This window comes from Osmerus mordax, chromosome 9, assembly GCF_038355195.1.
Source record: "Osmerus mordax isolate fOsmMor3 chromosome 9, fOsmMor3.pri, whole genome shotgun sequence".
NCBI lineage: Eukaryota > Metazoa > Chordata > Actinopteri > Osmeriformes > Osmeridae > Osmerus > Osmerus mordax.
Genome location: NC_090058.1, coordinates 10,749,394 through 10,762,528, shown reverse-complemented (window position 1 = coordinate 10,762,528; position 13,135 = coordinate 10,749,394). Strand labels below are relative to the sequence as shown.

Genomic DNA, 13,135 nt, shown 5'->3' with positions numbered 1-13,135 from the left:
AAACCCTGGTGCGTAATGACTCACCTGTAATTGCGTGAGAACAGCCACTCTCCTGAGACTGAGTGGCACATCACATCGGAATGACAAAGCACGCCATCCCATCCAACTTCGGTGCCCCCACCATTGTTGTCAGTCAGATCTGACAGAAATCGATAGACCAACAACTGTCATACAGATGTGCATCTCAGAATATAAGATACACTGTACAACTGTCAAATCTATCAATATAGCATTGGAAGGATGTACCATTAGTCTATTGTTTACGTTTCTCCTAGCCAGAACCATCATTTTTCTATACATTTTAATAAACACGCTTCTTCGCTGTGGAGACTTGGTGAGACAATGGACGACCAGGCTATTACCATAACTGGCTGATGTTATCAACACACCCTGGAAGATCAGTTGAATATGTGTGTAATTGCAGTCAAGCTGCTGAAAAGAAACTCCCACCCTCTCTGCCTTCAGTCACTTCAAAATGAAATTCTTTTCTTTTCCCCTCCCTAATCTCCCTCCCGTTTCGGACTGGGCTACGCACTGATACGCGCTCATCAAAGAGGAGCCCGCAAGCCTTGGGCCTAGAGCATCGCGGACGCTAAAGGTGAACTGATTTAAGAGGGAAAAGACCAACGACTTCGGTTTGGCTTCAAATACATGCCGTTGTCGTCGAAGGCCTCTCACACCAACCCTCTTTGAAATGGAAACAATTACTTAGTTTAAACATGAAGGGAAAAAATGTAGCATAATGGCTTTAATGGCAGTGGAAGGCCTAATGGCATGAAAGCTTGGATAAGGGGCTCACACCACTTAACAATAGAAGTAAAGTTTGGATTTGGCATTTTGTGACGTGTCCCTGAAATCCGGACATTCAATTTATGCAATGATCTACTTTGTGAATGATCCTTCTGCCAAATCTGTTTGATCACTGGCTCCACCAGTTCACTCGGGCATCGGTATAGTGAAAGAGTGTACCCCCCTTCACCCCTCAACGTTCAAAGTACCCCCGCCCCCCTCAGCCTCCGCCCCCTCTAAACGTTATCACATAATTTGCCGCAGCCGTCGGATTGTAAATAAGTGATGTAGAAGTCTATTGTCTAATGGGGCACAGGTTGGAGACTGGCGTCTTTATTCTGCCGGCATGAGCTGCAGAGGACAAAGGAAGAGGAGACAGACGGTCTAACCTTTGATTCTTCTGTGGACGGAATCGTCTTGTGTCAGAGCACGACGCATCGTCTGCAATCATGCCGCCGCCAACGCCAAACCACGAGAAACAATAGGATCACTCCCCCAAGTGTCTCCCGCAATCAGTTTCAACAATCCGCCTAGACGGCAATTGGATTAGCGAGTGTCTAACCACAGCATGTTGGCCTAATTGACATAAAAGTGAAATTTGAGTTTAACAAAGGCAAACCTCAAGCCAGCTCATTATCAAAACCACACCGTTTTCCTAGCTTGTCCATTAGGTTACCAATTGTTAATACAAATAGGTAAGTTCGTTCCCTATACATTGGTTTTAAATGGCCTACATCAAAAAATCTAATTGTTAATTAGTGAAAGCTGTTTGATGGCAGATGTGAAAACGAACATTCTTTTATTTGGGAGAGACAGAGTATCAGAAAGATGACTCTGTTTTTTCTTGTTTTTTTCATGAATTGCAACAATTATTTCAATACATTTCAAAATGGCCTCAGTGTTCAGTTCAAACTCATGTAAAACAGTCATGGATCTTTCATTTTTTTCACAACCCATGTCATCTTGATAGTTTTTAACAGTTATTTCAAAACAAATATAAAACTGATTCAATTTCAAGGGACCTATCTAACAAAATCATTAAAGATCAATGTAAAGAGGTGAATTAAAATCATGTACATTTCTGATTACTTCAACTGATTTGTAGTAAATCAGTGTTGTGACAATTTCACGCAGTGCTCTAATTTAAGTACACAAATGGTGCGTCTTGTGATCTGCTCAAATGTAATATTGAAAGGCAATTTATGTTTTTATTTTTCATGTAAATGTATATAATATGAAAGCAATAAATATTACCAGTAAATAAACTTTCTTTTCAGATTTTTTTTTTCTTTTTTTTTAACAATTTTCTCATTTAAAAAACCCTTATACAATCTAATATACATTATCAAAAGTTGTACAGCTGTTTTATTTATGTTTAAAATAAGAACGCACTCATTTTTTTAATATGTAGATATAAATATATATATTTTGTCAAAATATATGATCATATTGTCAAAGAAAAAAAAAAACAGACAAACATACATCTGAACATAAAAGTTATAAATAAGGGTCCAAGTGAAGTTTTTTGGGAGTTAAAGTAACTTTCCTAGTGTCTGTGCAAGCTGCAGCCTGCCTTGAGTCGCCCAGTCATTGTCTGTAGTCTTAGTCCTAGCTAGCGGCAGCCACAGCCCTCCACCACCATTTCCTGGTAGTTCTTTAGGACCACCTTGTCGTGCTCGTCCAGGTAGAGCATAGAGATGGCGCTGAGCTCTGTGGGCACGCAGCAGGCCTTAGGAATGTTGGTGTTGACAGAGTTCACCAGAGTCTGCACAATGGCGTGGTTGGTGGAGTTGAGGTGATCGGCCAGGGGAAAGGGGCACTCCCCGTGGCAGTAGTAGGCCTGGTAGCCCGGGGGCGCCACTATCCAGTCATTCCAGCCCACGTCGCTGAAATCTACATACAGTGCGTGGCGCCTGCAGTTGCGGTTGCGCTTGCGTCCACGTTTAGCGGGGCTGCGCTTGGCGCGCCGTGTCAGTGGGTGGCCCTTGCCGTCGTGGCCGAAGGTGACCAACAGGGGGCGCAGCTGCTCCCAGTCCTCCCCGGGCTCCTGGGGGAGCGAGCGGCTGATCCGGACGTGGCGGCCCTGGTGCCGCGGCGTCTGGTCCAGGTGCAGCACCTCCACCGCCAGCCCGTGGTTGGGCAGGCGCTCCCGTGTCCAGCGCAGGACGGCGGGGCTCACGTCGAAGCTCTCCCAGCGCGAGGCGTTGTGGCGCACCAGCCGCGTGTCCAGAAGGCGCGTGATCAGCTGCGCGCCCCGTGGCGGCTTCAGGACCTCGTACACGTTGATCCGGTGCAGCGCCTCGCCGTTCCCGCCGTCCGAACCGCCGCGCCCGATGGCCTCGTCGATCTGGTGGCGGTAGAGGCGGAGCTCGGCCGAGGACAGCAGCTCGTCCTCGGGGATGCTGCTGAGGTTGAAGAGGAAGCGTAGGGGCGTGGCCTCCCCGTCCCTTGCCTCACTGGCCTCGTGCACCCGCTCCATGTGTTCTGACAAAAGAGAAGAGCAACAAGAAGGTCAATGTCTGCAGCTTTACAATGAATTTGATCACCAGGCCAAGTCAGTAACAGCTACCACAGAACTAACAAACCACTGTCCTGTACTTAAAGTGCCCCTACTATTTCTCTTTTTCTTCCTTCTCACTCGCTGTTCACTCGTTCCCTCCAAAACTCTTACACCTTCTGATCTTTGAACCGGTTCCCTTTCTGTCAATCTCCGTGATTGCAACCACACGCTCTCCAATCGCCTGCAGTTAGGGGTTATGGAAGACAGCTTTCAACTGAGCAAAACACATACCTCTGCACTCTTAACATGCCTTAATTGACACAAAAGAATGTACATGTTCGCTTTTCACGAGCCTAGGGGGTGAGGGATGGTGGGGGCGGAGAGATTCCGAGTCCAAATATACACGCTCTCTCTATCCGTCCTTATCTATCCATCCAGGGATCATCGCCCGCTCTTCGCTCGGTGCCTTTCTCTGGGGCACATTGCTGAAACACGCATTACCAGGAGAGTGGTGATTATCGGAGCACTGCTACAGAATAAACACAGAGGAGGGGGAGCTGTTCCGTGTGCAGTCTGCAGATCTCTGGCAAGATCACCATTGTTGGGAAAGGAATGTTGTGTCTGCTATTTCCCTGCTCGATCCGACCCTGTTATTTCACACCCAGACCTTAATCTTGCCCAGGTGGCTCTCGTTATTAAAACCTGCTGTGTTTTTGATTGGCTCGGCAGTTTGTTAACTTGGGACGTTTATCATTTTCATCGTGAATAATTGTTAAGATTCTGACAGACGGGTGTTTGGTGGCGGAGCAACGGGGGCGGCTAAGAGGAGGGTTGGAAAACAGATTTTTTTTTTCGTCCTGAATTCCTTGAGGATTTTTAACGAGGGTTATCGCATCTTTTAACCTCTTTGTCATCTTTGGCGTCTGAGTTTCTCTCCAGTCCTGTTTTCTCTCTCGCTGAAACAAACTGTTTCTCGTCTCATTGTAAGTGTTTTACTCAATCAAACTGGAATTGGTGAGATATACATTCCCTTAGTTTAAGCCTCACACAATGGACTTTACTGTACATGAAAGCAAGCAACTTAGAAACTCAGAAAGACCTCAAGCATGTTATTAACATAGCTGGGTGGACGGAAACTAAAATACCACTAGAATCTTTGAGTGAACAGACACACGCACATGCACACACAAGCACACACACAAGCGTTGCATCATAGGCCGGAGAGGAGTGTGCTTCCAGCGTGGCCTTGGTGCTTTGCCGTGGTAGTGCGTGTGTGTTTGTTTGTGTGTAGAACTCAGATCCCATTAAGGCTGACTCATTCCTCCTCCTCCTCCTCCTCCTCAGGGCAGACTTCTTCTTCAGCCCTCCAGCTCAGCCTGTCTCTGCCCTCCATACACACCTCCCTCTCACTGTGAAGGCCCACAAGTGAGATGCCAGCAGGTTGGTACTGGACTGTAATGTACACAGCACACTCATCGAAAGGCCCTTGTTCCCCTCTGTCATCACCTTTGGTGTTCCATGATGGCTGTCCCTAATCACCTATTCAAACTTGTTCTTATCCTTCCTTCCCTGACGCACGTCTCCCTAGCATGCTTTCAGTTTCAGGCCCCACACACACAGTCGGATCCCTGTGAGCCTCCTGTCTAGGCTGCGTCCCGGGCCCTCTCTCAGAGCGCGTCCTCGGCCTGTGTTCCCAGCGCTCTGACCTGTTCCTGTCTGATCCCTGGACCCACACTGATGGCAGCAAAGACTTTATTTAGAATTCTGCAGAATAGCATTAAAGATAATTGTATGTTGAGGGAGGGCCCTCTCGAAGGGCCCGCCATATAAACTTGGAGGGGGAGAGAGGGAAAGAGACAGAGACAGACAGAGAGAGAGAGAGAGAGAGACAGACAGATACAGACAGAGAGAGAGAGAGAGAGAGAGAGTGAGTGAGTGAGAGAGAGAGAGAGAGAGAGAGAGAGAGAGTGCAAAGACTGGGGGAGAAAAAGGGAGAGAGAGAGACAGAAAGAGAAATCCCAGGGAGGGTTTTTTTTAAACTGTGCTAGTGCAGGGTGGGGTGAGAAGTGTAATTCAATAATATGGAGGTACGCTTTTCCTTGAGCTGCAAACCAAACACACTGTGCAGGGTTTTGTAGGACCACAGAGACTCCCGGGAGAAGTGAGGAACTTGTCAGGCCTGAATTCCGCCCCTTCTTTGGCCACCATTTTGTGACCACATCCTTAATCGTCTGTAGTTTATGTTGGGGTGGGTGGGGATGTCTTATAACAATCTTGAAGGGATGTAGGAAATGTTGCATTTTTTTCCTCTCCACTGGAAACGCCCCACGCTAACAAAGTCAGCTACCATCTGAACGAGCGGAATGTGCAGAGGCAAGGACCGGGAGAATGGGAGAGGACTTCTTGAGGTTGTGTTTCTTCCCACGCCTCTGCTATTCCAGGTGCGCGCCAACCAATTACCTTGACCATGGTTTGGTCTCTTTAGTGGTTGTATCTCTCTCTCTCGCTCCCCTTCTGTCTGTGCCTTTTGTGAATGACGGCAGGAAATAAGCTACAGAAGACAACTCTCATTCAAAGCTTCCATTTTGGGATCACATGTGGCTGTTATGTAAGAATTGATTGAATTATTCATTCTGTTACTGCCTAAAACACAGACAGACCGGCGTGTTGTCTCCTCAGGCCATCTTCCCCCCCTCCAATCCCTCCCTCTCTCTGCAGCATATCCCTCTTTTTTCCTCCTAACCATCCCTCCCTCCTCCTCCCACTCCCCCCTGTCCTCCTCACCTTCATGGTGGAAGCCCCTCACGGTATTGGCGCGGCTGGTCGACCTCTCGGGGTACTCGAAGGCGGTGTCGTGGGCGCCAGCCTCCTCTGCCTCGCCTGACTGCAGGCGGTAGAGGTCGAGCAGGTAGCGGGGCACCGTGGCCGAGCGGCTGGGCCGCGGCCTCCTCTGGAGCCCGAACATGTGCAGCAGCGTGGCCTCAAAGTCCCGCAGAAGTTCATCGCTCTGAGCAGCCGTGCGACCCTGGAGGCCCGGCACTTTCTTCTTCCCTTCCTCAGGTATCAGACTAGCATGGTGGCTCTCTCCCAGCAGGACTTGGCATAATAAAATGACCATCAGCATTCGATTACCAGGAATCATGATGTCTCTGGAAGGGGAGATAAGCAAGGAGAGATAAGGGGGTGAGGAGAGAGTGGACATGAGATGAGAAGGGCGGAGGGGCGGGCGAGGGGGAGGGAGGGGGAACAAAAAAGAATGAGGAAGGACATGGGAGAGAGTCCGAACGAGGGAGCGAGAGAGCAAGAGAAATGGCAAAATCTCTTGTACGTGACATGTAACATTCGTGTCCCCTCTCCTCATCCCCACCATTAAAGGAGGAACCTTACTCACAGAGGCCTCCTCGCTAATGTCCCAGATGCCCGCGCGCTCAGATTGGCTCTAATCGTCCCGTCTGCCTTGTTTACAGTTAAATGGCCTCCCATCAGATAGGACTTTATCTCTGGCGACATCCTCCCAAGGTAAACAGCTGCTTTAAGAACCCAGCTTTCTGAATGGAATCTGAGGGCCATTCCTTTTACCTCCCCCTCTCCCTTCTCCAGTGTTATTAGACCAATAAGGGAGAGAGGAAGGAGAGAGAGGCAGCCCTGGGGTCAGAGCAAATTCTTAACTCGATAAGGAGACGGAGTCTCTGTGAGTCTGACCCATGCGGGCAGCCAGACAGGCAGACAGGCAGGTAGACATGCAGGCAGACAGGCAGGTGGGCAAGCAGGCAGACAAACAGGCGGACTCAAACAAAGGACCATGTGCTGCACATTTCACCAAGGTTTCCCTTAAAAAGGCAGGACAGGAACGGTTGCCTCGTTCCCTCTAACCATCCCACTCAACACAACCCCCCGAGCATCGAGCCAGGGCATGGTCAACCTATAAATAACACAATCAGAGAAGAAAAAGGAGGGGGGGGGGGGGGTCGGGGTACCAATGGCATACCGTCACATGACACAAATTGAATCGGCGTGGTCCACTTACCGACAGAAAAGAAAGCATGGGAAAACAGTCCATGTTTGTTGGGAGCCAGCAATGGACGCGTTCCTCAAGGAAATGTTAGCTGGTGCTGGAGGGCTGCCTGAGAACGTTGGAATGACCCTGTTCCTGAAAACATCACAGGGGAAAACAGGGCAATAATAAGAGCCTAGGACACTGAAGACTAGGTGTGTGTGTGTGTGTTAGTGTGTGTGTGTGCAACCCAGTCTCTCTTTAAGGCTTATCACATTAACACGTGGGTAAAAGGTTACGCTAATGTTCTATTTACTGTAACAGGCACACCAGAGGAAGAGCAGATCACTTATGTACTCGGTTGGTGCTCTCAAAACACACCATGTGAAAACAGACACATTCAACAGGCTCATGTACTGTTTATGTAGGACTATATGACTACAAAAACATTTGGAAAAAAGGGTGAAGAGTTTAGGCCACATGCCACATTGCATATTTACCACTCTTTTAAACAGCTCTGTCCTTCATAGGAACTGATATATTATCACTGTCTAAATAACACCAATGGGAAAGCCGAAAGACAGAAAGATAGACAGAGTAAGACAGACAGACATACAGACAGAGAGAAGACAGACAGACAGTGTAAGACAGACAGACAGTTTAAGACAAACAGAAAGACAGACAGACAGTGTAAGACAGACATACAGACAGTATAAGACAGACAGTGTAAGACAGACAGACAGACAGTGTAAGACAGACAGACAGACAGACAGACAGACAGTGTAAGACAGACACACAGACGGCCAAGTAGTGGCCCTCGTCATACTCATACCACCCGGAGCCTTCCCCTCTCATTAGAGCCCAACTATCTGATGGCACAATGATAGCCCTGCATTGATGAGAGAGGATCAATCTACATATGAAAGGGGGGCAAGAGGCGTAGAAGGGCTAATTTGTCTTCAAAAGGTGCTCCAAAAGAAAATGACTCCCGTCTCAAAGATTCCCTCTCAACCCACTCTGAAGAAGACTGACCTGTAATCGGCCCACCTAGGTCTCCCCCCCACCCTCACAAGACTGACCCATTCTCTCCCTACTGACCCCCCACCCACCACCTCCCTCCTGAGATCACACAGGCTGCATTGGCCCCTAATGACAGGCCCACCGCTTCATCGCCACTCACTCATCAGCAGATCCTGCTATCTGCAGCTCTGCAGCCCTCCTCCCACCAAACCCAGCCACAGGCACACGGTGCTAACAGCCCATGTTCTTTATAGAAAGCTTCCAGAACTGCAGTCTCTAAGCTGCAATCCGTCCAACTGTCATGAGGGCCACGGCTTGGCACTCAGGCCAGATTCGACTCCGAAACCGGATCGTTTCCACAGATGAGAGAAGCAGACAGACACAACAAGGTTTTTTCCAACTCTTAGACTTACTAATGTGGGCCTGCTAAATAAACCAGGCCAAAGGAAATCGTGAGTTTTAGAAGATGTCAAACAATCTTATGCCAACTGAGACAATGACCCCTACCCCCTGACACCCCTGCCTAAACGTTGTACCACTTGCATAGCTGACACTCATAGCCTAGATTTGCACCACCCCAACTAAAGCAACTTGGTACTAGGAATCTATTGGTTGAAAAGCACATTGGTGAATCACACACAATATAATTAAAGAGTGTGTGTGAAACGGGCTGAGCACGGGAGACTCTTCAGCTGACGGCAATCCAGGGCGACGCAAGTGTTGGGTCATCGCTTGGAACAGTGTCCACTGGAACTGGACCAAGCATTACAACAGCTAAGATGCACATTAGCAGAAACATTATGATACACAGGGTGTGTATGTGTGTGTTATACTGTTTGGCTTCATAGCTCTTGTGTTTATCTTAGTCCATGTGTGCTTTACTGTACAGGCAATCAATTATATCTTTTTCGGTAACAGAATTAGACCATGACCCCCATATGACCCCCTGTTCCTGGGCGTGACACTTGTTTCTGTGTGTGAGAGAAAGTGGTGGTGTGCGTGAATGTGTGCATGTACATGTGTGTGTGTTAGAAACAGTTTAGTGCTGTGTCGTGTGTATGTGAGTGAGTGAATGTCCCCGCCTGTCCGTGAGAACCAGTGGCAGAAGGGGGGCGAGGGTTCAGAACATGATCAGCTCTATTACCCATGGGGTGGGGAGGCTGCAAAGAGAGAGAGAGGGGGGGGAACGTGTATGTGCATCCCTGACAACAAACGCTCATTGTACAGAGATAGAGGCCTCTCCCAAGATGACAGGGATTCATACGAGCTCAAAAAAAAAGCTGTGAGCTTGCACAGAGCGGCTGTGACACTGCGCCCGGGCCGGTTACTGGGGCACTCGCTCAAACGAAAGCATTCTCCAAGTGCTGCGATGACTGCAGAAGACGCGTTTAAGACAGATAGCTGGCCGTAACAAAGAGATTAGTGGGTTCCTATTTGCAGATTAGTTTCACAGTAGTGGTAAGTGTGATGTTGACAGTCGGACAACCTTGTAACACGATGGGTCGTTTTTTCCCCCTTGTCGTTTAGAGGTTTAGCTCTGCTATACACGACATAAGTAAGGAAAAGGGAATTTGGTCTCACATTTTCCTAAGTTCCAAATAGGCTAAAGACACAGCAATGCATATTTTGCTACAAATACAGTCAAGGGTGCAATTAGGTCTCTGCAGTTTGGTTCTCTTGGCCTTGCCTGGCCTGGCGGTGTCCTCTCTAGGCCTCCCTGTAACTCTCTCTCTCTCTCTTTCTGACCAGAGATAATGTGATCAGACTATGCACATGGCCCTTTAGACGTGTTTCCTGAGGAATCTGACAGGGATGGGGGAAGAAGGGGGGGGGGGGGGGTTACCAGGGGAACAGACAATAGTTGAAGGGCCCAATTTTAGCCTTTTATCTCTATGCCATGCTCTCAGGCAGCAAGAACACAATGTTGCTAAAACATCTCTGTCTGGTATTTCAATTCAATATTTGCTCTGCTCTTTTCTGCACCGCAACATGACAGTGTTCTTATGCAATACTTCAATTGAATGTTTTTTAAATTGTGAATTATAACCAATCATGGATTATAACTTATTTTCAATGAACCTGATAAAGATGTATCTATACCCACAACCTAATTGTGAAAGAAGACTACGAAAAATCTGAGACTGCAATATCACGGATAAAATAGGTTTATCTGTGAAAGAAATATCCCTTTTATAAAAAACTGGATACTCCACTTGCCCTTAGTTCAAATCAATTATAAGTTCTGGTGGCCACCGAGCGTGCTCACTTATGTTTAAGACATGTTTGTACTATCAACATGATCCCTGAAAGGCAACTTTATCATGTGAGGTGACGAGGTGACTTGTGCAGCCTATCCTCACTCGTATCGTTAATAATATGTCTTTCGAGAGATTAGTTCTCCTCTCAACATGTTGCCTGCGCTCCCTGTAATATGGAACGAAAATAGACAAAACAAAACAATTGGGTTTGGCAATGTCAAGCACCCTATAGTTGATTTATACACTCTAGTTTCTTTGCGCTCCCGGCAGTTTCTTCTGATAGCGTAACCACTTATGATCCGATAAAAATATGGCACTTTCCATTCCTGCAATTGGAGACTGTTGATTTGACCTATTTGGTAGCTAAACATAAGAACTTCTCTTCACATTTCATGAACTGTTACACTCTGACAACATGCCAATGAATGCTTAACTTTGACCTTATTTTAATTCCAATATCAACGTGTCCTTCCTCTAAGAAACGTACAGCTAAATAGTAATGTTTGAACAATGATAAAACATTCATCCTCACAGTGTAATGGTTTTGAAACGGAAGCTGCAGATTGGACAGTATAGGCTATGAAGTTTTTGCGCACCGGACGCCAAAATGCGTCCGCGCTGGACTATGTTGGAAAGAATTATATGCGGCATTTGTATTCGATTGTGAAACAATCACTGGTTTGTAACTGTGAACTTTTGTCAGTAGACCTAATCACAGCTTCATTAACGTTAAACACGTTTAATTATGGTGATGTTATATAATGTAATTTACAAAATGTAGTTTGTATGGCGCATTGAAATATTTGAAACATTTGTCATTCACAAACATTCGGTAGCAATACACTTTGTCATTTCATTAATAATAGTCTGTGACCTAAATGGACAGGCCTAATTTACGCATGCGACTCCATTCTAATGGGCCTGTTTCAATAATTGAAAATAGATGAATAAGCAAGACAAATACTATATTTAAGATCCACATCAATTCAAAGAATGGCTATTTAGACCGTCTACAACGATATTCTGTTGTAAACGCAAGGGTGCGTTTCTAAGAAAAAAAGTACGCGCATATTGGGGCCACACGTTGTGCACACAGGTGTCTTAATCTGTAAATAGCGATCGGCAAGTTTTGTAAAACCACAAAATAACTAAAAGAAACCAGTATAAATAAAGGTGTGCTATTACTCATGCGTTAGAAAACACAAAAAAAGAAAAGTGTCTCCCGTGAGACTTCAGCAGAAAATGACCTCATTAGACGAGTTTCTGCAGATTCTGAACACAATCTGGCAATGGCACAACATGTCTATAGCCTGAATTACCAATGATCACCATTAACTCCTTACATTCGTTTACATAGGCCTACTACATAAATGATATCCAGTAACACGAATAGCCAACATATTTATTTTTCATAAATCGTGTTTATTCGATCATTTAGAGATAGCCTAGTGTTAGTGATTCGGATTATTCCCTACGTGTTGGTTTATAAGAACAAAATTGTGTTTGAACGTAGCCTACTGTTTAAAAAATCCGCTCAAACTATAAAGTCGTTTTGTAGGTTACAAGCTTTCTTTACGTAAATACAAGCCCATATGGATATGCCACAGATGTAAACTCGATCGGCGCTTACCATCAGTAGAGGTACAGGTATCCTCGATTGAAGTTAATATGACAAAAAGGTGCGAGTTTTCCTCACGCGAAGACAGCCCAGGTGTAAACCATGTACTGAAAACACCGAATGAGCCCTACGGAGAAGTTCGGTGCCTCTGGCTCATTAATTCCTTAACGACCCCTCTAAAACAAGAGGCGAGACGATGGACGGAGACTGACTGAGACGGAATGGAAGTCGGTAGGTTTGCAGCGGGGCTCCTATCTCCAGAAGTTCACGAGGGCGGAACACTGCGCGGACAGGCAGACTCTCCAACTGATCAAGCATCTATTGCCCTTTGCAGTTTTTATGTGTCCGCCCAATTTACCCCCCTTCCTCCTCCTCGGCCCCCACCCCAATCCGTTGTCTCAAACACCTCTCCACTAAAACACAATGCGCGCATTTTATTTATATTTTTTTGTCGTTTGAACTTTCTAATTTGACCTTAATAATAATGCGGTTTGTCCATATACTTTTTGGATCGACGTCATTGAAAAAATGCACACTAGACTACATTCACATCAAAACATTTCCTACACAATGTTTAGCCGCGCTTCCTTTTGATAATAAACAAATTAGACCTACTAATGCTCGAAGAGAAACAAGTAGGTTCGTGTTCCAACTTGGAGAGGGCGCGCGCTGTCTGTTGTTTTGCTTGTGTATAGCCTATATATCAACCGTTCAATTATACGCCTATTTTTCCCATCTGTTTTCTTTCAAAAATAAGTTTTCTACAGAGATACTCTACGCAACTGGCAGCCACGTAGTTAATAATGACATAATTACGCGTCCATTAGGCCTTTCTATCTACTTCTCACCGCCATTCACGGCTATGGACAAACTATGCGCTCCTGTTCCACAAGCACTCCTCCCAAGCCTCACTGTTTATCGTGTTCCCATGGAAACCGTCATCTGGGGTTCAGGGA

General features: G+C 46.4%; 1 protein-coding gene across 1 annotated transcript; it reads right to left on the bottom strand.

Annotated features, from left to right (window-relative positions):
* Positions 1–1,579: 1,579 nt before the first annotated feature.
* Positions 1,580–12,449, bottom strand: bmp4 (bone morphogenetic protein 4). The gene is made up of 4 exons (XM_067243309.1): positions 12,192–12,449; positions 7,317–7,439; positions 6,074–6,438; positions 1,580–3,273 (listed from the first exon to the last, which is right to left on the bottom strand). The coding sequence occupies exons 3-4, from the start codon at positions 6,429–6,431 to the stop codon at positions 2,402–2,404; spliced, it is 1,230 nt and encodes a 409-aa protein (XP_067099410.1). The 5' UTR covers positions 6,432–6,438; positions 7,317–7,439; positions 12,192–12,449; the 3' UTR covers positions 1,580–2,401.
* Between the last annotated feature and the right edge of the window lie 686 nt (positions 12,450–13,135).

What these genes read in the sequence shown, in the direction of transcription:
- bmp4 (XM_067243309.1), bottom strand. Translation starts at nt 6,431, where the DNA reads ATGATTCCTGGTAATCGAATGCTGATGGTCATTTTATTATGCCAAGTC. An exon ending in GAGGGGCTTCCACCATGAAG is followed by an intron (nt 3,274 to 6,073) that starts GTGAGGAGGACA and finishes CTCTTTTGTCAG; the next exon opens with AACACATGGAGCGGGTGCAC.